The sequence below is a fragment of the Thalassophryne amazonica genome, chromosome 3, assembly GCF_902500255.1.
Source record: "Thalassophryne amazonica chromosome 3, fThaAma1.1, whole genome shotgun sequence".
In the NCBI taxonomy this organism is placed as follows: domain Eukaryota; kingdom Metazoa; phylum Chordata; class Actinopteri; order Batrachoidiformes; family Batrachoididae; genus Thalassophryne; species Thalassophryne amazonica.
In genome coordinates this window covers 57681609-57707203 of record NC_047105.1, presented here as the reverse complement: position 1 = coordinate 57707203, position 25595 = coordinate 57681609, and the positions used below count along the sequence as shown (strand labels likewise).

General features: G+C 42.2%; 1 protein-coding gene across 1 annotated transcript in view; it reads left to right on the top strand.

The window, feature by feature from the left end:
• Positions 1–25595, top strand: part of cfap20dc (CFAP20 domain containing) — a 234756-nt gene that overhangs the window by 42090 nt on the left and 167071 nt on the right. The window contains exons 6-11 of the mRNA XM_034167573.1: positions 7959–8109; positions 12387–12627; positions 18893–18911; positions 19437–19661; positions 19706–19825; positions 19950–20322. Of these exons, the coding sequence (XP_034023464.1) occupies positions 7959–8109; positions 12387–12627; positions 18893–18911; positions 19437–19661; positions 19706–19825; positions 19950–20322 (1129 nt within the window). The remainder of the gene's footprint in view (positions 1–7958; positions 8110–12386; positions 12628–18892; positions 18912–19436; positions 19662–19705; positions 19826–19949; positions 20323–25595) is intronic.

The window sequence follows — 25595 nt, the reverse complement described above, 5'->3', positions numbered from 1 at the left end:
GTGGCCTGCCGCAAACAACAAGGAGTGGCGAAAGCTGGACGAGGATGTTGACAAGAGCCTGGAAACCATCTTGAAGGGCAGCGTCGACCAGAAACTCCAGACTATGTGTACCATCATAATGAACATGGGAGGAGAGCGATTCATTGTCGAGCAGAGGCAAGGGGCAAACAATCCAGCGAAGCTCAACCGTCGAGAAGCAAAGATCATTCAGCTGAGACAAGAGCTAAAATCCCTGAGACGTCAGTTCAAGGCAGCTAAGGAGGAGGAGAAAACAGCTCTGTCAGAACTCACGAACATCATAAGGAAGAGGCCCATCTCGCTGAGGAGGGCAGAATGGCACAGAAGGAATGGCAAGCAAAGAGCTCGGAAACGCAGTGCTTTCATCAGCAATCCCTTCGGTTTCACCAAGAAGCTTCTGGGCCAGAGACGAAGTGGCCAGCTTATTTGCCCTGTTGAGGAGATCGACCATCATCTCCACGCTACCTTCAGTGACACCCTGAGAGACCACGATCTCTGGCCTTGCAGAGAACTGGTGGCGCCACCAGAACCAGAGACCCAATTCGACTGCTCTGAACCCACCACGAGAGAGGTAAAAGAAGCTGTCAGAGCTGCAAAATCTATCTCTGCTCTCGGCCCCAGCGGCGTACCCTACAAAGTTTATAAACAGTGTCCGTGGCTCCTTGGACGTCGCTGGAGGATCTTGAAGGTGATCTGGTGGAGAGGGAAAGTAGCAACCCAATGGAGGTATGCCGAGGGTGTCTGGATACCGAAAGAAGAGGACTCTTGCAGCATAGAGCAGTTCCGGATCATCTCGCTGCTCAGTGTGGAGAGCAAGATATTCTTTAAAATCGTGTCCCAACGGCTGACAGATTTTCTTTTGAAGAACTACCTCGACACCTCAGTACAGAAGGGGGGAGTCCCTGGAGTACCTGGATGCCTAGAGCATACAGGAGTGGTGACACAGCTGATCCGGGAGGCAAGGGAGAGCAAAGGAGATTTGGCAGCTCTCTGGCTGGATTTAGCCAACGCCTACGGTTCTATTCCACACAAGCTCGTCGAAACTGCACTGGCAAGACACCATGTTCTAAGCAAGATCCGTGGCCTCATTATGGACTACTATAACAACTTCAGCGCTCGAGTCTCCTCAGGCCAAGTAACATCTGCCTGGCACCGCCTCGAAAAGGGAATAATCACCGGCTGCATGATCTCAGTGCCACTCTTTTCGCTGGCCATGAACATGATCGTCAAATCCACTGAGGTCAAATGCAGAGGGGCCAAATCAAGATCTGGAACACGGCAGCCCCCCATAAGATCCTTTATGGATGACTTGACAGTCATGACAACATCTGTGCCAGGGTGCAGGTGGCTCTTGCAGGGACTGGAACAGCTCATCCAGTGGGCGAGGATGAGCTTTAAGCCCGCTAAGTCCAGGTCTCTGGCCCTGAAGAAAGGTAAAGTGACCGATCAGTTCTGCTTTGCCTTGGGAGGGAAAAGAATCCCATCACTGACCGAAAAACCTGTCAGGAACCCGGGAAAGGTCTTTGATAGCTCCCTGAAGGACGCAGCAGCCATAAAACAGATCAAGTGCAACCTGGCAACCTGGCTCACCACCATCGATACGTCTGGTCTCCCAGGGAATTTTAAAGCCTGGATCTACCAGCACAGAGTCCTACCAAGGATACTCTGGCCCCTGCTGGTCTACGAGGTACCAATAACAATGGTAGAGGCACTGGAGAAGTCCATCAGCCAGTTTATTAGGAGATGGCTGGTGCTGCCTAGATCCTTGAGCAGCATCGCCCTGTATGGCAATTCTATCAAACTGCAGCTCCCTTTCAGTGGACTGACAGAGGAGTTCAAAGTCACCCGCTCAAGAGAGGCAATGTTGTACAGGGACTCCGCAGACGTCAAAGTCGCATCAGCAGGGAACCTCGTGAAGACCGGAAGAAAGTGGCAGGCTCAGGAGGCCATCACCAGAGCGGAAGCGCGACTGAGGCATAAGATGCTGGTGGGCTCAGTCGCAATGGGGCGGGCAGGTCTGGGTTGCTTTCCAAAGCCGCGTTACGATCAAGCCTGTGGAAAGGAGAAGCGTCAGTTGGTTCAGGATGTGATAAGAGCGGAGGAGGAGGAATATCGATACAGCAAGATGGTTGGCATGTCCAAGCAGGGAGCGTGGACTCGGTGGGAGCATGCAGAATCCCGCAAGATCACTTGGGCAGAGATGTGGAGAGCGGAGGCACTACGTATCAAGTTCCTCATCCAGTCAGTTTATGACATCCTTCCGAGCCCGGCCAACCTGTACACCTGGGGCCTGGTCAATATTCCTGATTGCAAGCTGTGCCAGAGAAGGGGCACCTTGGAGCATATCCTGAGCTGCTGTCCGAAGGCACTAGGAGAGGGGCGATACCGCTGGCACCATGACCAAGTTTAAGATCTTTGGCGGACGCCATTTGCACGGCGATCCAGCACTCAGGCAACCCCCAAACAGTTAATCTGTTTGATAAGACCAGGACAGAGGGCAAATTAACACCAGCCTAGCTCTTCGGGGGGGCTCCTCACCACAGCGTGCGACTGGAAACTCCAAGTTGATCTTGGAAGTCAGCTTAAGTTCCCAGACAAATGGTAAATGGACTGCATTTATATAGCGCTTTTCCATCTGCATCAGACGCTCAAAGCACTTTACAATTATGCCTCACATTCACCCCGATGTCAGGATGCTGCCATACAAGGCGCTCACTACACACCGGGAGCAATAGGGGATTAAAGGCCTTGCCCAAGGGCCCTTGGTGATTTTCCAGTCAGGCTGGGATTTGAACCCATGATCTTCTGGACTCAAGCCCAACACCTTAACCACTAGACCATCACCTCCCCCTACAGATAACATCACAACCACTCTTCTCCGCCCAGACATGGTGTTAGCATCGGTGTCCACCAAGCAGGTGGTCCTAATAGAACTGACTGTTCCCTGGGAGGACCGCATTGATGAGGCCAACGAGCAAAAGAAGGCTAAATATGCTGAGCTCATCTCTGATTGCCAGAACAACGGCTGGAAAGCCCGTTGTGAGCCTGTCGAAGTTGGGTGCCGCGGCTTTGCTGGCCATTCACTTGTGCGAACCCTCAAACTCCTTGGAGTGAAGGGACTGCAATTCAAGAGAGCCATCAAGAATACACTGGAGGCCGCAGAAAGGGCCTCAAGGTGGCTGTGGATCCGCAGGGGGATCCGTGGAACAACACGCCACTTGGACACAAGTCGGGGACTGATCACCCCCGGCTGGGTCGCCCAGGAGAGGGTGTATGAAGATCAAAGACCCGAAACACCCTATGACCCTGGGTTCTTCACTGCTGACGTGTCCAAGTATCACCGAAAGGTGTATTCAACTCCTATGTATGTATATATGTATATATATATATATCTATGTATATATCAAATCAATTTTATTTATATAGCGCCAAATCACAACAAACAGTCGCCCAAAGGTTCTTTATATTGTAAGGCAAAAGCCATACAATAATTACAGAAAAACCCCAACGGTCAAAACGACCCCTATGAGCAAGCACTTGGCGACAGTGGGAAGGAAAACACCCTTTTAACAGGAAGAAACCTCCAGCAGAACCAGGCTCAGGGAGGGGCAGTCTTCTACTGGGACTGGTTGGGGCTGAGGGGAGAGAATCAGGAAAAAGACATGCTGTGGAAGAGAGCAGAGATCAATCACCAATGATTAAAAGCAGAGTGATGCATACAGAGCAAAAAGAGGTGAATAAAAAGAAACACTGGGTGCATCATGGGAACCCCCCCAGCAGTCTAAGTCTATAGCAGCATAATTAAGGGATGGTTCAGGGTCACCTGATCCAGCCCTAACTATAAGCTTTTTCAAAAAGGAAAGTTTTAAGCTTAATCTTAAAAGTAGAGAGGGTGTCTGTCTCCCTAATCCGAATTGGGAGCTGGTTCCACAGGAGAGGAGGCTGAAAGCTGAAGACTCTGCCTCCCATTCTACTCTTACAAACCCTAGGAACTACAGGTAAGCCTGCAGTCTGAGAGCGAAGCGCTCTATTGGGGTGATATGGTACTATGAGGTCCCTAAGATAAGATGGAACCTGATTATTCAAAACCTTATAAGTAAGAAGAAGAATTTTAAATTCTATTCTGGAATTAACAGGGAGCCAATGAAGAGAAGCCAATATGGGTGAAATATGCTCTCTCCTTCTAGTCCCTGTCAGTACGCTAGCTGCAGCATTTTGAATTCACTGAAGGCTTTTCAGGGAACTTTTAGGACAACCTGATAATAATGAATTACAATAGTCCAGCCTAGAAGAAATAAATGCATGAATTAGCTTTTCAGCATCACTCTGAGACAAGACCTTTCTAATTTTAGAGATATTGCGCAAATGCAAAAAAGCAGTCCTACATATTTGCTTAATATGTGCATTGACGGACATATTCTGATCAAAAATGACTCCAAGGTTTCTCACAGTATTACTGGAGGTCAGGGTAATGCCATCCAGAGTAAGGATCTGGTTAGACATCATGTTTCTAAGATTTGTGGGGCCAAGTACAATAACTTCAGCTGAATTTAAAAGCAGGAAATTAGAGGTCATCCATGTCTTTATGTCTGAAAGACATTCCTGCAGTTTAACTAATTGGTGTGTGTCCTCTGGCTTCATGGATAGATAAAGCTGGGTATCATCTGCGTAACAATGAAAATTTAAGCAATGCTTTCTAATAATACTGCCTAAGGGAAGCATGTATAAAGTGAATAAAATCGGTCCTAGCACAGAACCTTGTGGAACTCCATAATTAACCTTAGTCTGTGAAGAAGACTCCCCATTTACATGAACAAATTGTAATCTATTAGATAAATATGATTTAAACCACTGCAGCGCAGTGCCTTTAATACCTATTGCATGCTCTAATCTCTGTAATAAAATTTTATGGTCAACAATATCAAAAGCTGCACTGAGGTCTAACAAGACGAGCACAGAGATGAGTCCACTGTCTGAGGCCATAAGAAGTTCATTTGTAACCTTCACTAATGCTGTTTCTGTACTATGATGAATTCTGAAACCTGACTGAAACTCTTCAAATAGACCATTCCTCTGCAGATGATCAGTTAGCTGTTTTACAACTACCCTTTCAAGAATTTTTGAGAGAAAAGGAAGGTTGGAGATTGGCCTATAATTAGCTAAGATAACTGGGTCAAGTGATGGCTTTTTAAGTAATGGTTTAATTACTGCCACCTTAAAAGCCTGTGGTACATAGCCAACTAATAAAGATAGATTGATCATACGAGGTCTGTCCAAAAAGTAACGGACCTTTTTATTTTTTTCAAAAACTATATGGATTTGAATCACGTGTGATTTCATCAGCCAATCTTGAACATTCGTGCGCTTGCGTGAGTTTTTCCACGCCTGTTGATTGCGTCATTCGCCTGTGGGCAGGCTTTGAGTGAGCACTGGTCCACCCCTCCCGTTGGATTTCTTTTGTCTGAGAACTTGCTGAGAGACTGCCGCTTTGCTCCATGAAATTTTTGTCAGAAACTGTTAGAGACAGGCAGTTGTAAACCATTCGATAGATTCAGTTGGATATCAGTGAAGATTCTGTCGGCGTCACGCGGATTATGGACTGTTAAAACCTTTTTAAAGACGGCCCACAGCGGCGGAGGGCGCGCGGTGCGCTGAGCGGCCATTCGACAGGCTGGATCGACCAGATCATTTCTAAATTGAACGCTGTGTTGATCCGGGACATCATGTGACTACCACAGAAATGGCAACAGAGCTGGACATAGCACTTTTGCGGCACATTCCACTGTTACAGGAGATTTTGTAATGAAAGACGTGCGGAGGATTTCGCGCGTCGGCACGAAGCAGCTCAGGACGCGCGCAAAGTGGCAGTCTCTCAGCAAGTTCTCAGACAAAAGAAATCCGACGGGAGGGGTGGACCAGTGCTCACTCAAAGCCTGCCCACAGGCGAATGACGCAACCGACAAGCGTGGAAAAACTCACGCATGCGCACAAAGGTTCAAGCTTGGCTGATGTAATCACACGTGATTCAAATCCATATAGTTTTTGAAAAAAATAAAAAGGTACGATACTTTTTGGACAGACCTCGTATTTAAGATCGAAGCATTAATTAATGGTAGGGCTTCCTTGAGCAGCCTGGTAGGAATGGGGTCTAATAGACATGTTGATGGTTTGGAGGAAGTAACTAATGAAAATAACTCAGACAGAACAATCGGAGAGAAAGAGTCTAACCAAATACCAGCATTACTGAAAGCAGCCAAACATAACGATATGTCTTTGGGATGGTTATAAGTAATTTTTTCTCTAATAGTTAAAATTTTATTAGCAAAGAAAGTCATGAAGTCATTAGTAGTTAAAGTTAAAGGAATACTCGGCGCATCATCAACACGAGCTTAGTAGTAAACACGAGCTTCCAGCAGGGGCAGGATGTTCATAGATAAAAGTGTGGTCTCATTGTTTGGGTCTGTTGTTACTTTTAATATTACTAGAAGCTATTGTGGCATGAAAACTTAAATTCATTTTATTAGTAGTAGCAAATGTACCAGAGACAATATTGGAATTTATCTGTTATCGGTTATCTGTAACTTCCGATACATTTTTGGGTGGTTTATCATTTTATCTTTATCAAAGATAACTTTTCAGTTATCTGATTATCTGTTATCGAAGTTAATTTTTTGGTTATCTGTGCCCAACACTGTGTGTGTGTGTGTATATATATATAGATATATATATATATAGATGCACAGTGCCTTGCAAAAGTATTTGGCCTCTTGATATTTCACACATTTTAGTTTATTTATGCCATTTCAAATACAAACCCAATTCCAGTCAAGTTGGGACATTGTGTAAAATGTAAATAAAAACAGAATACAATGATTTGGAAATTCTCTTCAACCTATATCCATTTGAATCCACCACAAAGCCTCCCATCCTGTGCACCCAAAATTTTCTGTACATTCCTTATATAGTATATATAGTTATAGGCTTCTGTGGCTGTGATTGGAGAAATTCTGCATAGTGCATGTTTTGCATTTTGTATCCCTAGTTATACAGCTTCATGATGAAGAGGTATAGAGGAGGATTTTCTTTCACCAAGACATCAAATGTAGGCTTGCATCTCTGAACTTTCAGGTCTATTTAAGAAAATAACATCACTTTGAGTAGGTGGGATGAGTTCCTCAAAGAAATCACCTGCTGAAGTAAGTGGCTGCAAAGAAAACCTGCACCCTCCTGGCCCTTTCTGGAATGTCTTTGGACCAACCTGGTCTCATGGCAAGTTGTGATTCAGCAGCATGAAATATACATGAATCTATTGGTTTCTGATATTGTGACGAAAAGTGCCTCATTTTCGTCACGGCAGCACAAATTCTTATTCATTCCGTGATGGCTGCATGAAATTAAGTGGGGGGGGGGGGGGTGCTTATGGTTAGAGTGGGGGGAAGAAGTAGTGTTAGTAATAGTGAGTTACAAACACCCTGTCACGAAAATTTGACTCATTTCATGACGGGAGCAGGAAAAAAAAAACGTGAGACCGGGCTGCTTTGGACACCACTGTTCTAAACCCATTTTTTAAAAAAGGAAGTGATTAACAAAAACACTGGTTACACCATGAAGATTAAACAATAATCAACAAATAACATTTAAACATGCACCAAGCGATTATGTACTCGTAAGTGTGTTTGTGTGTGTGTAATTACTATAGTCTGGAAACCACAGCTGCTTACTATAACAGTGGGACAGTACTGTAACCTTTTTGCACTCATACACTTGTATGTTACAGTGGACAAACTGGACAATAACATTACCTTAACACTGTGTAATAATAGTATCCTGTTGGCAACTCTAGCAGCTAGTAGGGTATCGAAATTGATAACAGAAATTGTTATACTGTATTCATTATAGTTATTGATCTGTTCCTCTCAAAACATTCTCATTTGTTTTAGTGGACTTCATTGTGTATCAACCTTGAAGCATTCACCAGTGAACTGTTCAAGTGCACGTATGCGATACTGGATGGTATCACATTATCGGCAGCCTGTGAAGTCAGAAGAATCTTCACCATGAAAACAGAGCCTACAGGAACATTAGAAGATGGTAATGCAAGTGGTTATTGCATGTTATTCAATTAATATCAAATTTTAATATGTGCAACATATTTTGAGGGACAGAATGTCTCGCCCTTTCAACTGACATACAGTAGTGTTCAGAATAATAGCTATGTGACTAAAAAGATTAATCCAGGTTTTGAGTACATTTCTTATTGTTACATGGGAAACAAGGTACCAGTAGATTCAGTAGATTCTCACAAATCCAACAAGACCAAGCATTCATGATATGCACACTCTTAAGACTATGAAATTGGGCTATTAGTAAAAAAAAAAAAAGTAGAAAAGGGGGTGTTCACAATAATAGTAGTGTGGCATTCAGTCAGTGAGTTCGTCAATTTTGTGGAACAAACAGGTGTGAATCAGGTGTCCCCTATTTAATGATGAAGCCAGCACCCGTTGAACATGCTTTTCTCTTTGAAAGCCTGAGGAAAATGGGATGTTCAAGACATTGTTCAGAAGAACAGCGTAGTTTGATTAAAAAGTAGATTGGAGAGGGGAAAACTTATACGCAGGTGCAAAAAATTATAGGCTGTTCATCTACAATGATCTCCAGTGCTTTAAAATGGCCAAAAAAAAACAGAGACGTGTAAGCAAATGGAAAACAACTATCAAAATGGATAGAAGAATAACCAGAATGTCAAAGGCTCACCCATTGATCAGCTCCAGGATGCTCAAAGAAGTCTGAAGTTACCTGTAAGTGCTGTGACAGTTAGAAGACGCCTGTGTGAAGCTAATTTATTTGCAAGAATCCCCTGCAAAGTCCCTCTGTTAAATAAAAGACGTGCAGAAGAGGTTACAATTTGCCAAAGAACACATCAACTAGCCTAAAGAGAAATGGAGGAATATTTTGTGGATTGATGAGTGTAAAATTGTTCTTTTTGGGTCCAAGGGCCGCAGACAGTTTGTGAGACGACCCCCAAACTCTGAATTCAAGCCACAGTTCACAGTGAAGACAGTGAAGCATGGTGGTGCAAGTATCATTATATGGGCATGTTTCTCCTACTATGGCGTTGGGCCTATATATCACATACCAGGTATCACGGATCAGTTTGGATATGTCAAAATACTTGAAGAGGTCATGTTCCCTTATGCTGACATGCCCTTGAAATGGGTGCTTCAACAAGACAATGACCCCAAGCACACTAGTAAACAAGTAAAATCTTGGTTCCAAACCAACAAAATTAATGCCTCGCAGATGTGAAGAAATCATGAAAAACTGTGGTTATACAACTAAATACTAGTTTAGTGATTCACAGAATTGCTAAAAAAGCAGTTTGAACATAATAGTTTTGAGTTTGTAGCATCAACAGCAGATGCTACTATTATTGTGAACACCCCCTTTTCTACTTTTTTACTAATAGCCCAATTTCATAGCCTTAAAGTAGACCTGCATTGAAATAAATGTGGTCAGATTTCAGAAAGAAATAGCTGATATGTATTTATAAGACCCTTGTGAATGCAGTAAAGTAAATCTGTAAGCCCAAATTTGTAATTCAGCGAAGAAATGTTTGTTTAAAAATGACAAATTTGCAGCTAAAATTTAGCCCTCTGTGAAAACAGTTTGTACAGCCGTATCATTTCCATGACGTCAGGGAGCAGACGATGCACTCCCGCCTTCAGTCCGATCCCACATTGAAATTGATTTAATCTGTTAGTAATGTTACTTATACACGTCCTGGTTTCAACATCCAAAAGTAAGCTGCAATGAATGTGAGATACAGATCTGTGTGCTCAGATGAGCAACGACATCGACAGCGGGCGCCGTTCTTCCTCTCCCTCTCTGCCTCCGCTGTGCTTATTAAGTCTGCGGGCTCGTTAACGAGCTCGTTAACCGCCGACCCGGGCCACTCACACCGCCCGTGTCTGCTTTGCAGCCGGTGTTGTGCTAGATTCAGCGCACAACACCGGCGTCACCTCTCTCTCTACTGAATGGAGCTGCACCACACTTGGCACAAGTCCTGAGATTACGCTCGCTGTTTTAATGCGAAGCGGCCGGTTCACCTGTTGCTGCAAGGACAGACTTCTTGCGGCAAAATCCACAGCACCGCACGTCTCGGCAATCGGAGCTCCACAGCTCCATGGACGCTGAGAGAGGTTTATATATTTTTAATGACTGGGATTCTTTGCGGGTCTCGCCGCCATATCCCGCGATGGTACCGGAGGCGAAAGACAGATTTTCATTGCGACACCACTCAAACGGGCGTATGAAAAAGTCCCCCAAAATAATTTTCAAGCACAAATAAAAGAAATGTGTACTCACCAAACGTGCCGCAAGACAATATGAAGTTTTAAAAAAAAGTAGATCCTTCCGTATAAGACAAGAAAAAGGTGCAGATGCAAACTGACGTAAATCCACAAATTACAATTGGCGCAATGCATGCTGGGAGAGGGTCTTGTCCGTGACATCTCGGCAGCGTCCATGATGAGAGGGACAATTTGCGGAGGACTAAACGTTAGCTGTAAATTTGTCATTTTCAAATGAAGATTTCTCCGTTGAATGACAGATCTGGGCTTGCAGATTTACTTTACTACATTCAGAAGGATCTCATATGTAAATGTAAGTAATTTTTTGTTCAAAAAATCTGACTGCATTTTTTTCAATGCAGGTCTCCTTTAAGAGTGTGCATATCATGAATGCATGGTCTTGTTGGATTTGTGAGAATCTACTGAATCTACTGGTACCTTGTTTCCCATGTAACAAAAAGAAATATACTCAAAACCCGAATTAATCTTTTTAGTCACATATCACTACTATTATTCTGAACACTACTGTATGTACAGTCTAAAAAAGTATTCACCTCCCACTGAAGAGCAACTGCTTTAATTTAGATTCAAATGTATGCATAGCATGTAATAACAGTGGCTTTCTTTTTACAAAAAGGGAGAAAAAAGCACTACAAAAAGTCTATTATCATAATGAAAGCAGAGCTTCACAGCGTGATTCAAACTAATTAAAATACATTTAAATGCTTGAAATGTTTTCTCTGACGATTATTTTACTGATAATTATTATGAGTCTGTTTTTCATATGTGTATTTTTGGCAGAGGTTACACACTTTGTGACACTTTGTGTGAATAGCTTTTTCTGCATTCTGCAGTTTTCCTCATTTGTTGTTTAACTTGTCAGGTTGCATGGAAATTTTGAATGTACATCCTCTTTCAAAACCAGCAGAAAATTCTCATTTGAAGTCAGATCTGGACTTTCGTTTGTCTGCTGCAGGACCTTTTTTGTATCATTCCTATATCGATTTATTGTTTTTTAAATACTGCCATTCAGTTTTTCCTCTAGGATTTTCTTCTAGAAGTTTCCTGCATTAATTTGATTCTCTACCCCCCATGTGCTTCGGTCAGAACGGTGTGTTTATGGTGATGTGTGGATTCTGGCATTGACTGGTGTTTACTGTAACAAACAAACAAAATGCCAGTCTATATTCTCCCCAGGTGATTACTGAGGATTTTACGGGCTTTCTGAAAATGGCTTGTTGTTGCCACTCTGCTGTAAAGGTGCATTGCTTCAACACTTAACCATCAAGTTGTTGCTTTCATAGTGTGTCCCAAATCAGACACTGAAACTTGTACGCTTTGTGGCCCTAAATCATCACCAGATACTAGACAGGGTGTCACTTTTTTATGTTTTGTATTTTTAAATGAATGACATCTATTGTCACTGCAGTGATGATACATGTTGGGGATGGGTCAGTTATATGCCTTGGTGGTTGCCTTCCAGGACCTGGCTGTTTCTATAGTGTTGTGATTGGGTCAACATGCTGCTCCTTCTCATTCTCCCACATTTGTCTTGATTTGAACATGTATTATAGAGATCTATTTTTGATTCCACTTTAAACAGCCTGTGTTTGTCTAAACGCCAAATTATTCAACGGTATGAGGAGTGGAATACTTTTTTGAATCAGCAATGTGCATCATAGCCGTAAGCATTTCCATTTTGATGTCTTTGCATCTATTGTAAAAAATTTGTGTTTCTCTGAAAAAAATACTTTGATGATGAAGGGATATTGAAGACAGCACCAGTCATAAAATTGACTGTGCATAAAGTATAGGTCTTTTTGCAGTATAATAGTTGTGTGAATTCAGTTAAATAGTTTGCCTGCGTATAGACAGCAAGAGCTGCACATGGCATTTCTTTCCCAGTAAAGTAGATCAGAATATTTTTACATGTGATGTGTGACAATATAATCTCTTCAAATAGTGTTTTATCTCATTATTATGTAGGCTTCATGTAAGATTGTTTTTGTTTTCATCTAGGCATGTTTCTCACTGGAGCTGATATGAAGGAGTTGATCCCTCGCAGCTGTCAGTTCCCAAAAGATATAGAAAATGTAACTCAACTATTGAATCGAAACTACATTGTAAATTTGCAGATTGCACAAATGAGGACAGGTGTTTTCAAGTCAGACTGTGGTAAGTCAGACCAAAGTCAAACTCTGACACTGTGCAAAGTTACGGAAATTCAAATGTGTTATAACAAAGACTGTGACCTTCATTTGTTTCAAGATTAAATTGAAATTGTTTTGAAGAACTTCAGAATCTAACACTGACCTTGCATCCAATTAGCCAATAGTAATACTCAGTTTGGAACCTAGTCTTTACTGTAGTACAGACTTAAGCTGGGCAGACACTGTACGATATTTTCAGTCGTTGTACTTGGCTCCAGCTCAAACTGTGCGACAAAACTGCACGGTGTAAAAGTTCAGAGCTCATGATTAATGTTCTCACACTGTACGGCCCGATGCTCTGATGCGATCTGACTGCTCACATTGTACATTCAAAAACCACATGTCGGACTCGTGTTTCCAGAAGCAAAATGTAAACAAAAGCTTTTTTTTTTCTTTTTTTTTTTTTCAAACTTTATTTGCATTTATTATTTTTACAAAACCTCTTGATGGGAGACATCAAAGTAAAAAAAAAAAAAAAGACTTTAAATGAGTTGAAGAATAATGGGGAAAAAGAAACAAAGGCTGCTCTCCCAAAGAGATGATCACTGTTGATGCTCTTTCCACATGCACAGTGCGAGAAACGCTTGTAGCGCTGCTTCAGCAGCGCGGAACCCTCACGACGGCCTACCAGAATATCAAACTGGTTTGCTTTTCATCCGACCATACGATTGCCGATCGGGAGGTGGTCGTGAGAGGTTAAACACAACTCATTACTCCATGTATACTACACGATGCAGGATGCACGATTAAGCTGAAACTCGGCACAATCCAAAAAATTCTTGCAGGAGTGAAAAATCGGCTGAAAAAGGGCCAAAACTCGCACAGTGTAAGCCCAGCTTAAAAGGAAATGAGGGAGTTGTAGGTGCATAATTGGGATGTACAAAACTGTGGCCATCTTACTTACTACTAATACTTTGACACAGATGTTTGTAAATGATGTGTACATGCATGCCCATTTATTCTGTGTTGCAATGGCAGACTTTTTCATGTTTCCTAATGCCGCGTTCACACCGGGCGTGACGCGAGCGACTGCAGCCACAGGTTGCCATGTAATCCCTATGTAAGGACGCGTTTTGGCGCCAAACCGCGCATCGCGACGCGATGGAGGCGAGTGAAGCGATGCGAGTAAAGCGATTTTGAGCGTTTTGCGCGTTTGTAGCGCAATATTGCGTCGCCTCACGTCGCGCTGCCCTCCTCCCCAAGTTCAAAAATCTGAACTTTTTCGTCTCGTCGCGCCGCGATGACCAATCAGGGACTGAATATGTAGTGACGTGGAGATGCCTGGAGTTTGACTGAAGATGTGAACATGTCCTGTATCTGGTAGCAGCCTGTGAGCAGGACTTATGTCTCTTTTGTCCTTTATTTCACAATCATGACAGAGTTTTTGGAGCGAACAGCAGCACCACAGCAGCGGGGAGCAGAGTTTCTTTTTATTTTTATTTTACGTGCGCTTGAATCGTCCTGGAGATTATTTTACTTATTAACTACACACCTGTATAAAGCAAATGGTGACTAGTTTCTAAACACAATTATGACAGAGTTTTTGGAGCGAGCAGCAGCCCTACTAGCAGCAGCGGGGAGCGGAGCTTTTTCCTTTTTTTTTTTTTTACGTGCGTACGCGAGCGAATCATCTGTAGAGAATATTTTATTAATTAACTACACAGATGTATAATAAAACAAATGGTGACTGGTTTCTAAACACAATTATGACAGAGCTTTTGGGGGGGAAGAGCCAGTTGCAGCAAGCAGCTGAGTTTTTTGTTTTTTTTTATTGTTTACATGTGCGCGCGCGAACGGGACAGTTGATCCTCAAACTGGGTCCCGCAGAGGTGGAAGGACCGCTGAAAGCGGCCGTCACCCAGACACAGCTCCTGCAGCAAATAATGATACTCTCTGTATTGGGAGCTTTTCACAACAACTCGCTCCGTGTGATCAAGGTCCGTCATGTTAGCTTGACTGACAACCGGAGCCGGCGAGCGGAATGGAAGCTCCTCCTATTTGATGACGCACCAGGGCGAATTTTCGCAGCGAAAGTCCACCCAAGCAGAGCGACACACCGGGTGAAGGAGGCGCGTCCGTTGCCTGGCGACCCACGCGAATTTGTAGTGTCTGATCGCGTCCGGTGTGAACGCGGCATAATACTTAATAAATGTATATTTGTACATTGTCACAGCAACATGGATGCTGCTCCCATTTTTATGTTTTTTGAATTTTCCTGGAAAGTTCTTTGTCGTTGGTTGTCAGACCAACGACCAATTGCCTTTGTTTAAAGTGTCTATTTAAAGTTTAGTTCTCTGGGCTTTTAGTTAGGACAGTGCCACAAATGATCCGCACTTAACAGTAGTATGAGTGTTCATAGTGGCCAAGTGAGCAGTGCACTTTTTTCAATGTGCAAGGTTCCCAGTTCAAACCATATCCCTGCCACGTTTCTCCATGTAATGTGGAGTTGAGTCAGAAAGGGCATGTGGTGTAAAACTTGTGCCATTTCACCATGCAGATCCTCCTTGGATTTGTTGTGATGACCCTGAGTGCAATCAAGGCAGCAGCTGAAGGGACTTGCATACCTACTCTATAAGATAGCAGAAGTTTTCGGTTGTTTGACGGGTTTTGATAGAGTAATTTTTGTCTAACACAGGGGTGGCCAAGTTCAGTCCTCAAGAGCCACATTCCTGACACTCTTAGTTGTCTCCCTGCTCCAACACACCTGAATCCAACTTGGATTGAACATACTCAAGAACATTCACAGAGTTGTAATGAAGCCACTCCTTTGATATCTTGGCTGTGTGCTGAGGGTCATTGTCCTGCTGAAACATGAAAGTCTGAGGTCAAGAGCACTCTGGAACAGGTTTTCATCCAGGATGTCTTTGTACGTTGCCACATTCATCTTTCCCTCAATACTGACTAGTTTCCCAGTTCCTGCCACTGAAAAACATCCCCACAGTGTGATGCTGCCACCACCATGCTTCACTGTAGGGATGGTATTGGCTAGGTGATGAGCGGTGCCTGGTTTATTCCAAACATGACGCTTGGTAATCACGCCAAAGAGTTCAATCTGTGTCTCATCAAGCCAGAGAATTCCTTTGACTTCATGCTTGGTTTGTGGACTCCAGTTAAGGTGTAGAAACATCTCAAGGATGATCAGTGTAAACGGGGTGCACTTGAGCTTAGTTTTGAGCTTCATGGCAAAAGCTCTGAATACTTATGTATGTATGATTTCTTAGGGGTTTTTTTAAGGAAATGTGCCAAAATCTCAAAACAAAATTTTTTTTTTTTTTTTTTTTTGCATTGCCATTATGGGATATTGTGTGTAAAACTTTGAGTTAAAAATTAATTTCATCCATTTTGGAATAAGGCTGCAACATAAAATAAAAAAAAGTGAAAAAAGTGCAGCGTTGTGAATACTTTCTGAATCCACTGTAAATACATCATCAAGGCTGTGATGTTGTATGTTTTTTTTTTTTTTCTTTAAAAGGCTGTGATGATACCGGGCTTAATTTCATAGGAAATTTTATATGGCCTTGTTAGCTTATTTGTCCATATGTGAACTCAGGGAGCTTCAATTTTCTCCTTTTACAAAAAGATGTGACAAATACAGCCCGACCACCTTCGTGACATTTTTTAAATAAACAGTTATTTATTTCTTCTGACAGCTGTCTGAGTCATGTTAACTCGACCAGTAATGGCCACAAAATGAAGTGTTAACTTCACACATGAAATAGGTTCTATAATTAGCATCTGCATTATTAGCATAACATTCCTAATCATAATTAAAATGATCGCTATTAAAGTGGGCATCCAATTTATCTGTTGCAAAGTCGATCACTGAATATTGTTGCTTCTATACCCAGTGTGTCAGAAACTGTTAAAATGTGATGTACCGCAGATTGTCCATGAAGCAAGGATCCAAGCTCCCATTATCCCAGTCACACACAAATATATTGTAATGCTCCCAAGGTGAATTAACATTTGTGCTGTCATTTTAAATATATTTTCAGTCTATAAGCTCTAATAAATATTACCATTGGGCTCATTGTCACCAAATCCAAATACCAATTAGACCCCTGGAAATACTGAGTCACTCCTAATTTCACTCAGTCAATGTATGACATCAGTGGAGTGAAATTGCTTCACTTCAAGTATGTCCAAGTTAGCCCTATATCATTTTTTGTGCGTGTATGTTTTGTGGAAGTGTCTGCTCCCTGCTCTGATAAAGATCACACAGAAAATGTTTTTGCTGTTAGCATCAGTGGAGGTGGTCTTAATGAGCTCTGGCACCAATAAAGCAAGGTCAGGTCACTGCCCAAATCAAACTAGCTCTGCAGCCCATTATTATCATTTGGACTCCTAATGAGGCTGATGGACTATGGAAAAGCATCAGCTCCATCGATTAGTAGTGTTTAGAATGTAGTGGCTGTATGCTTGTCCAATATTTTCTACAGTAAGCAAATCATCCAATGTAACACTGATGATGTGCTTATATATTTAGTATAACATGGTACAGTTCACTGAAAATTCAGATGTTCTGAAAATAAATGTTATTGTTTTGTTATGTACTTAGTTTTTGTATTTGCAACTTTGAAGTGTCTTTCTATAGCTAGAAAATCCCAAACCAGCTTCCGAGAGAGGGATTTGGTCATTCTGATGTCATGTGAAATGATGGTTGTAGGTGTTGGAGGTGGATATGCCAGTGCTGTTGAACTGACTTAGTGTGGGGTTAAGTGGTTGACCACTTGTTGTCTGAACCATTGAATCGACTACATAGTCTTGAAATTAGGGATGGCAGTCTCTACGATTCAGAGGGCTAAATGTGATTGTAAAATGCATCTTTATGCATCTAATTTTGAGAATACAAGGATTTTCAAATCCTCTTCAACCTATATCCAATTAAATACACCACAAAGACAAGATATTTAATGTATAAACTGATAAACTTTATTGATTTTGTGCAAATATTTGCTAATTTTGAAATGGATGCCTGTATTCAGGTGAATATAGGTCAAAGAGGATTTGCTAATCATTGTATTCTGTTTGTATTTACATTTCACACAACGTCCCAACTTCATTGCTACAAGCTCAATTTCTTGCTCGTCAAGAAATTGAGCTTGTATCTTGTATATTTGTAGATGAAAGCAACATGAGTTTAGGTTTCTCCACATTCATAACAAGTTGCAGCTGCGCTGATCCTGAACCAAATTAAAAGCATGCTGAAGATGTACAAAAGCTAGTGCAGGTGTAGGTGCACATCAGTAAATTACGTATCATCAGTATAAAAATGAAAATTTGCATTTGGAACATTCTGTCCCAGACAGTTAATATAAATAGTAAATAAGAGCAGTCCCAGAACTTAACCTTGAGGCACACCTTTGTGTATATGCAGTACCTCAGGTATGAGACCATATGACTGAACTGCCTGGGTTCTGCCAGAGAGATAATTTGCAAACCATCCAACTGCCAACTGAACCCAGAAGCCTTTAGGCAGTCTAATAGGATACAATGAGCCACAGTGTCAAAAGCCTTAGAAAAATCAATAAAAAGAGAAAGGCAACACTGTTGGTTGTCTAAGACCTCTACGATAGTGAACGATGGTTCACTATCTTCAAAGCAGCAGTGGTAATGCTGTGGTTTTTCCGAAAGCCTGATTGAAATGGAGACAGAATAGAGTTAGAGGCCAGAAAGTCCTTCACGTGGTCACTGACCAAAGTCTCAAGCACTTTAGATAAAACAGAGTTTAGATATAGATCTATAATTATTTAAAGCTGTAGAATCACCACCTTTGAAAAGGGGGACCACAAAGGCTTTTTTAGAAACTCCCGGGATTTTATTACTACCCAAAGTAAGATTAAAAATGTAGCACAATGGTTCAGCGATTAAAATCTGAGCCCTTGTTTTAAAACAAGGGCTCTAATTTGTCTGGACCAGCTGGTTTGCGGGGGTTCAGGTTTTTAGCAAAATTAAAAGCAGGGATTTCACACTTGGTCTCCTCCTTAATTGGAGATACCGAGGGGAAATTATCCTGTTTAAATAAAAATCCTGAGGATATAAAATGATTATTAAAAGCATTCAGCATGTCTATTTTGTTTGACATCCTATGGCCATCAGTAATAATATTAACGGGGAGATTAACAGATTTACAATTATTGGACATGGATTTGATAATGCTCCAGAACTTCTTTGGGTTATTTAAATTTTCAGTTATAGAAGACAAGTAATAGTCAGCCTTGGTCTTACGACCTGAAGATGTGAAATTGTTTCTTAGTTGTCTAAAATAGAGCCAATCAGAATCTTTACCTGACTTCTTTGCTCTTGCCCATGCAGAGTTTCGCTCATGCAAGAGGTCTGATAATTCACTTGAGAACCATGGATTACCACGCCCTTTAACTCTAAATCTACGGATAGGTGCATGTTTGTTCACAATTTTAATAAAAGCAGAATAAAAATAATTCCAGGCAAGTTCTACGTCATCAAAAAGGGCATCTCTGTCCCAACAAAAATTACAAAGATCATAAATAAAAGCCTGTTCAGCGAAATATATTTCATTTTGCATTTTTCAATAAAACGAGGAATACTTTACAGTATCTTCATGTCTCGAATAACACCTATCACACAATGATCACTAACATCGTTGGGATATATTTATTTCAATTAGTGCAAATAGAGCTAAATTTAAATGCAGTATAAAAATAATTAAATATATTGTTAGCACCAGTGTATAGAATATTACACAGATATAGTATTGCCCTCATGTTTTCTTCAAACAGTACCAACAGTCCGGAGGAGGGCAGGGAAGTGGGGTTAAGTGGCGTTTAATAGTCTGATGGCCAGTGGAAAATATCTGTTTTTGAATCTGGCTGTTCTGCAGTGCATGCTGCAGAACCTCCTGCCAGAAGCTGCTGTCCTCACCACTCTCTGCAAGGACTTCCAGTCTGAAGCCTTACAACTTGCACACCAGACGGAGATGCAGCTGGTCAGCCGGATCTTGATGGTCCCTCTAGAGAAGGTGGAGAGGATGGGAGGGGGGAGGGATGCTCTTCTCATCTGTCACAGGAAATGCAGACGCTACTGTGCTCTCTTTGCCAGGGAGCTGGTGTGAAGTGACCAGCTGAGGCTGTCTGTAATGTGCACCCCCAGGAACTTGGTGCTGCTGACAACCTCCACCGCTGTGTCATTGATGAGGCGTGGTGTTTGGCTGGGTCGGGATCTCCTGAAGTCAACAATGAACTGTTTTGTTTTGTCGACGTTCAGGAGCAGGTTGTTCACCTTACACCAGTCCATCAGATGTCCCTCCTCCTCTCTATAGGCCAGTGCATTATTGTCCTGTATGAGGCCCACAGCTGTTGTATCGTCTGCATACTTCAGTACGTGGTTGGTGTAGTACCTTGGACGACAGTCACAGGTCAACAAGGTGAACAGCAGGGGGCTCAGGATGCAGCCTTGGGGGGAGCCGGTGTTCAAGGACATGACACTGGAGGTGTTGTTCCACACATGGACAGACTGGGTTCTGCCAGTGAGGAAATCTAGCAGCCAGTTGCACAAGGGTGTTTTGAGGCCCAGTTGGCTCAATTTCCATACCAGGTCTTGGGGGTTGATTGTGTTTAATGCTGAGCTGAAGTCCAGGAACAGCATCCGCACGTGGGTGTTCTTCTCCTCCAGGTGCTCCAGACTCAGATGGAGAGCAGTAGAGATGGCGTCCTCAGTGGAGCAGTTGGGCTGGTATGCAAACTGGTGTGGGTCAAATGATGAGGATGGTATGGAGAGGATGTGCTCCTTAACCACCCATCTGAAGCACTTCATGATGGTGGATGTGAGCGCAACAGGGCAAAAGTCATTAAGGCATGTAATGGTTGGCTTCTTGGCCACTGGAATGATTGTGGCTGATTTGAAGCATGGGGGATGACGGCCTGGTTGAGTGAAGTGCTGAAAATGTCCGTGAGCATGTTGGACAGCTGGTCTGCACACTCCTTGATCAGCCGCAGTCCCTGTGAGATCAGATTTTAAGGTTCTGTTACTAACTGATAAAATTATTCACGGACGAGCACCTCCCTACATAGCTGACCTAATCAAACCCTATGTACCATCCTGGCTCTGCGTTATCAGGGGCAGGACTACTTTGTATTCCTAGGGTGAATAAAAAGTCTGCAGTCCACAGAGCTTTCTCTTATTGTGCCCCTGTTTTGTGGAATGATCTCCCTGCGGAAATGAAACTCAGATTTTGAAGAGACATTCAAGTCCAGACTTAAGCTGCATCTATTCTCCCTCTCGTATGGCTAGCATACTGGCATAGTTTGGTATTATGCTTCTCATCCCTTTAACTCATCTTATTAACAATGGAACAGATCTCGGCCTCACTTTTGATCTGATTTCTGGGACTGTTAATGAAGCTTAGTTTTCCGGAAGTTTTTTCTCTGTCCGAGGTACTGATGACATCTCACAAGGCTGACAGCTGCAAACCACAGGGCACTGGACTGACCACAAGATGCCATAGTTGAAGCTGACGCAGCACACTGCAGTTGGCTTTTCAGTATATTAGAGCTGGGCAATGATTAAAAATTTTAACCCCGATTAATCGCATGATTTCCATGATTAATCGCATTGTTGGACTTAAAATCCAAAAATGAATTCAAAAGTAGTGTATAGCACAATTTTATTTTAAATGTGAATGAAAGTGCCATAACATTTGTTCTGCAAACACTTAACAACAGTTAAATAAAAATAAATTATTGTGGTTACCCAGTAATGTTCATTAGTCCCCAGTGAGAGCAACAGCAGGTGCACGTTGCAAAGTTGTGGCTTTTGCAGTCCTCTCCTTTATGGTGCGTCATGGGGGAATCTCATACGTGCCGTCATTTGTTGCAATTCTCAGAATGTCTCTCAGACCGACGTCCTCCACAACACTAATTGTCCTGCAGTCTGGAGCAATCCATTTCGCTGTTGCATTTGTGAGCTTCTCTTACCTTTGGTTATGTTGTGCGTTGGGGGGGTGTGGCTGGACATTTTGGTGTTCTTTTCTTTTCTTTGCTCTCCAGGTGGTATGAAAACTGATTTGTCTGTGGAGAAGGTGCTGGCTGAAGAGTCCTTCACCCTCATCAACGTTATGTGCAGCACCTGTGGATGGTGCTCACATGCAACCTTAAAGACTTTCAGCTGAAGCAGATAATTAGATGGCGTTCTGCATTTAAGCCATGTGTGATTCAAGCAGAATTGCCGGGAACTCGACCTTGTGATGTTCGTTTGTGAGACGCTGAGGACCGCGCCTGGGTTTGACACATCGTGCCTGTGAAGGAAGAAGGGTGAGGGACACATGCTGTCAGCACACATCAGAGGTGATTAATTGTTTGACTAATTGTTGATAGTAACTTGGTATTTTGTTACGCAGTATATTTGAATTGTGATGAGAATTGTGCAGCTCGCTTCTCACTGCCGTGGCGTGCGGACAACTGATCCTCCACCTGTTGTGAGAAGCTGCTCATTTACATAAAGCTTAAATACAGACCTGAATGTGTTGCTGATAGTGTGTGCCTTTTGAAGGATATTGCTTGTAACTGCTGACTTACCTCACCTCTTCTATCCTTCGCAGAGAGTTGGTTTGTCGTGTCCACCTGGGGGGTGTTTGGCGGTAAAAGTGAGTCCAGAAGCGCCGGGCCTCGATCCTTTTGGGCGCTGGAGAGCGTGCCAGCGTTCACTCCACCAGACTGACGCTGTTTTAGTTTGTACACGTTGTTATGCACCAAAGGGTGGAAGAAATAAATTGTTTTGTTATTGGAACCGCTTTCTGGTTATTTTAGCGCTGGGTTCCGTCAGACGCAGGTCCGCTCCTCAACCCGCGTCGACACATAACAGGTTATCTATTGTTCTCCCACACGCTGTATCTAACGTATTCTGCCAAAGCCTCGCGCCGCAGTATGTTTTGTTGAATGATTTGTTGGTATCAGCTGTGTGTGCTGCATTTAGGTGAAATTTAAGACTCAAAGTACTCCGCTGATAAGAAAATTCTGCTTTGCAGTGGCTACAAATAACTGGTTCTGTCAACTATGCTGTCTGGAAGCACTTTAAACTGAAAATGGCCATGTAAAAGTTCCCTGCCCTTCTCCATGTTGGTTAGTTTATCTGCCAATTCTTTTCTTTTTCCAGTCAGGGCTTCATCACACCGGTTCCTGTGAGCACGGCAGCAGTCAGCGACAGACTTGCAAAACAAAAGTCTGTGAGCAACAGACTCTAACAATAAAAAACAAACAAACAAAAAAACACAACTGCCTTAATGTGCGATTAAAAAAAATTGTCGCCGTTAATTAATTAATGCCGTAACGCGATAATAACGCGTTATCTTGCCCAGCCCTAGAATATATTATACCAGGAGGACGCACCCACTGGTGGATGCTGGCTCTGCATTCCAGGATGCTGGATGACCCCCTGTCTGTGGCACAAAAAAAATGAGGTGGGCTTCATAGATAATTGGCAAAGCTTCTGGGGAAAACCTGGTCTTGTTAGGAGAGACGGCATCCATCCCACTTTGGATGGAGCAGCTCTCATTTCTAGAAATCTGTCCAATTTTCTTAAATCCTCCAAACCATGACTATCCAGGGTTGGGACCAGGAAGCAGAGTTGTAGTCTTACACACCTCTCTGCAGCTTCTCTCCCCCTGCCATCACCTCCTTTGGAGCGCCTTGGGGCAACTGTTTGTTGTGATTTGGCGCTATATAAGAAAAAAGTTGATTGATTGATTGATTGATTACCAGATCCCCATAGAGACGGTGCCTGCTCCCAGACTACCAATAACCAGCAAAAATCTATTTAAGCATAAAAATTCAAAAAGAAAAAATAATATAGCACCTTCAACTGCACCACAGACTAAAACAGTTAAATGTGGTCTATTAAACATTAGGTCTCTCTCTTCTAAGTCCCTGTTGGTAAATGATATAATAATTGATCAACATATTGATTTATTCTGCCTTACAGAAACCTGGTTACAGCAGGATGAATATGTTAGTTTAAATGAGTCAACACCCCCGAGTCACACTAACTGTCAGAATGCTCGTAGCACGGGCCGGGGCGGAGGATTAGCAGCAATCTTCCATTCCAGCTTATTAATTAATCAAAAACCCAGACAGAGCTTTAATTCATTTGAAAGCTTGACTCTTAGTCTTGTCCATCCAAATTGGAAGTCCCAAAAACCAGTTTTATTTGTTATTATCTATCGTCCACCTGGTCGTTACTGTGAGTTTCTCTGTGAATTTTCAGACCTTTTGTCTGACTTAGTGCTTAGCTCAGATAAGATAATTATAGTGGGCGATTTTAACATCCACACAGATGCTGAGAATGACAGCCTCAACACTGCATTTAATCTATTATTAGACTCTATTGGCTTTGCTCAAAAAGTAAATGAGTCCACCCACCACTTTAATCATATCTTAGATCTTGTTCTGACTTATGGTATGGAAATAGAAGACTTAACAGTATTCCCTGAAAACTCCTTTCTGTCTGATCATTTCATAATAACATTTACATTTACTCTGATGGACTACCCAGCAGTGGGGAATAAGTTTCATTACACTAGAAGTCTTTCAGAAAGCGCTGTAACTAGGTTTAAGGATATGATTCCTTCTTTATGTTCTCTAATGCCATATACCAACACAGTGCAGAGTAGCTACCTAAACTCTGTAAGTGAGATAGAGTATCTCGTCAATAGTTTTACATCCTCATTGAAGACAACTTTGGATGCTGTAGCTCCTCTAAAAAAGAGAGCTTTAAATCAGAAGTGCCTGACTCCGTGGTATAACTCACAAACTCGTAGCTTAAAGCAGATAACCCGTAAGTTGGAGAGGAAATGGCGTCTCACTAATTTAGAAGATCTTCACTTAGCCTGGAAAAAGAGTCTGTTGCTCTATAAAAAAGCCCTCCGTAAAGCTAGGACATCTTTCTACTCATCACTAATTGAAGAAAATAAGAACAACCCCAGGTTTCTTTTCAGCACTGTAGCCAGGCTGACAAAGAGTCAGAGCTCTATTGAGCTGAGTATTCCATTAACTTTAACTAGTAATGACTTCATGACTTTCTTTGCTAACAAAATTTTAACTATTAGAGAAAAAATTACTCATAACCATCCCAAAGACGTATCGTTATCTTTGGCTGCTTTCAGTGATGCCGGTATTTGGTTAGACTCTTTCTCTCCGATTGTTCTGTCTGAGTTATTTTCATTAGTTACTTCATCCAAACCATCAACATGTTTATTAGACCCCATTCCTACCAGGCTGCTCAAGGAAGCCCTACCATTATTTAATGCTTCGATCTTAAATATGATCAATCTATCTTTGTTAGTTGGCTATGTACCACAGGCTTTTAAGGTGGCAGTAATTAAACCATTACTTAAAAAGCCGTCACTTGACCCAGCTATCTTGGCTAATTATAGGCCAATCTCCAACCTTCCCTTTCTCTCAAAAATTCCTTAAAGGGTAGTTGTAAAACAGCTAACTGATCATCTGCAGAGGAATGGTCTATTTGAAGAGTTTCAGTCAGGTTTTAGAATTCATCATAGTACAGAAACAGCATTAGTGAAGGTTACAAATGATCTTCTTATGGCCTCGGACAGTGGACTCATCTCTGTGCTTGTTCTGTTAGACCTCAGTGCTGCTTTTGATACTGTTGACCATAAAATTTTATTACAGAGATTAGAGCATGCCATAGGTATTAAAGGCACTGTGCTGTGGTGGTTTGAATCATATTTGTCTAATAGATTACAATTTGTTCATGTAAATGGGGAATCTTCTTCACAGACTAAAGTTAATTATGGAGTTCCACAAGGTTCTGTGCTAGGACCAATTTTATTCACTTTATACATGCTTCCCTTAGGCAGTATTATTAGACGGTATTGCTTAAATTTTCATTGTTACGCAGATGATACCCAGCTTTATCTATCCATGAAGCCAGAGGACACACACCAATTAGCTAAACTGCAGGATTGTCTTACAGACATAAAGACATGGATGACCTCTAATTTCCTGCTTTTAAACTCAGATAAAACTGA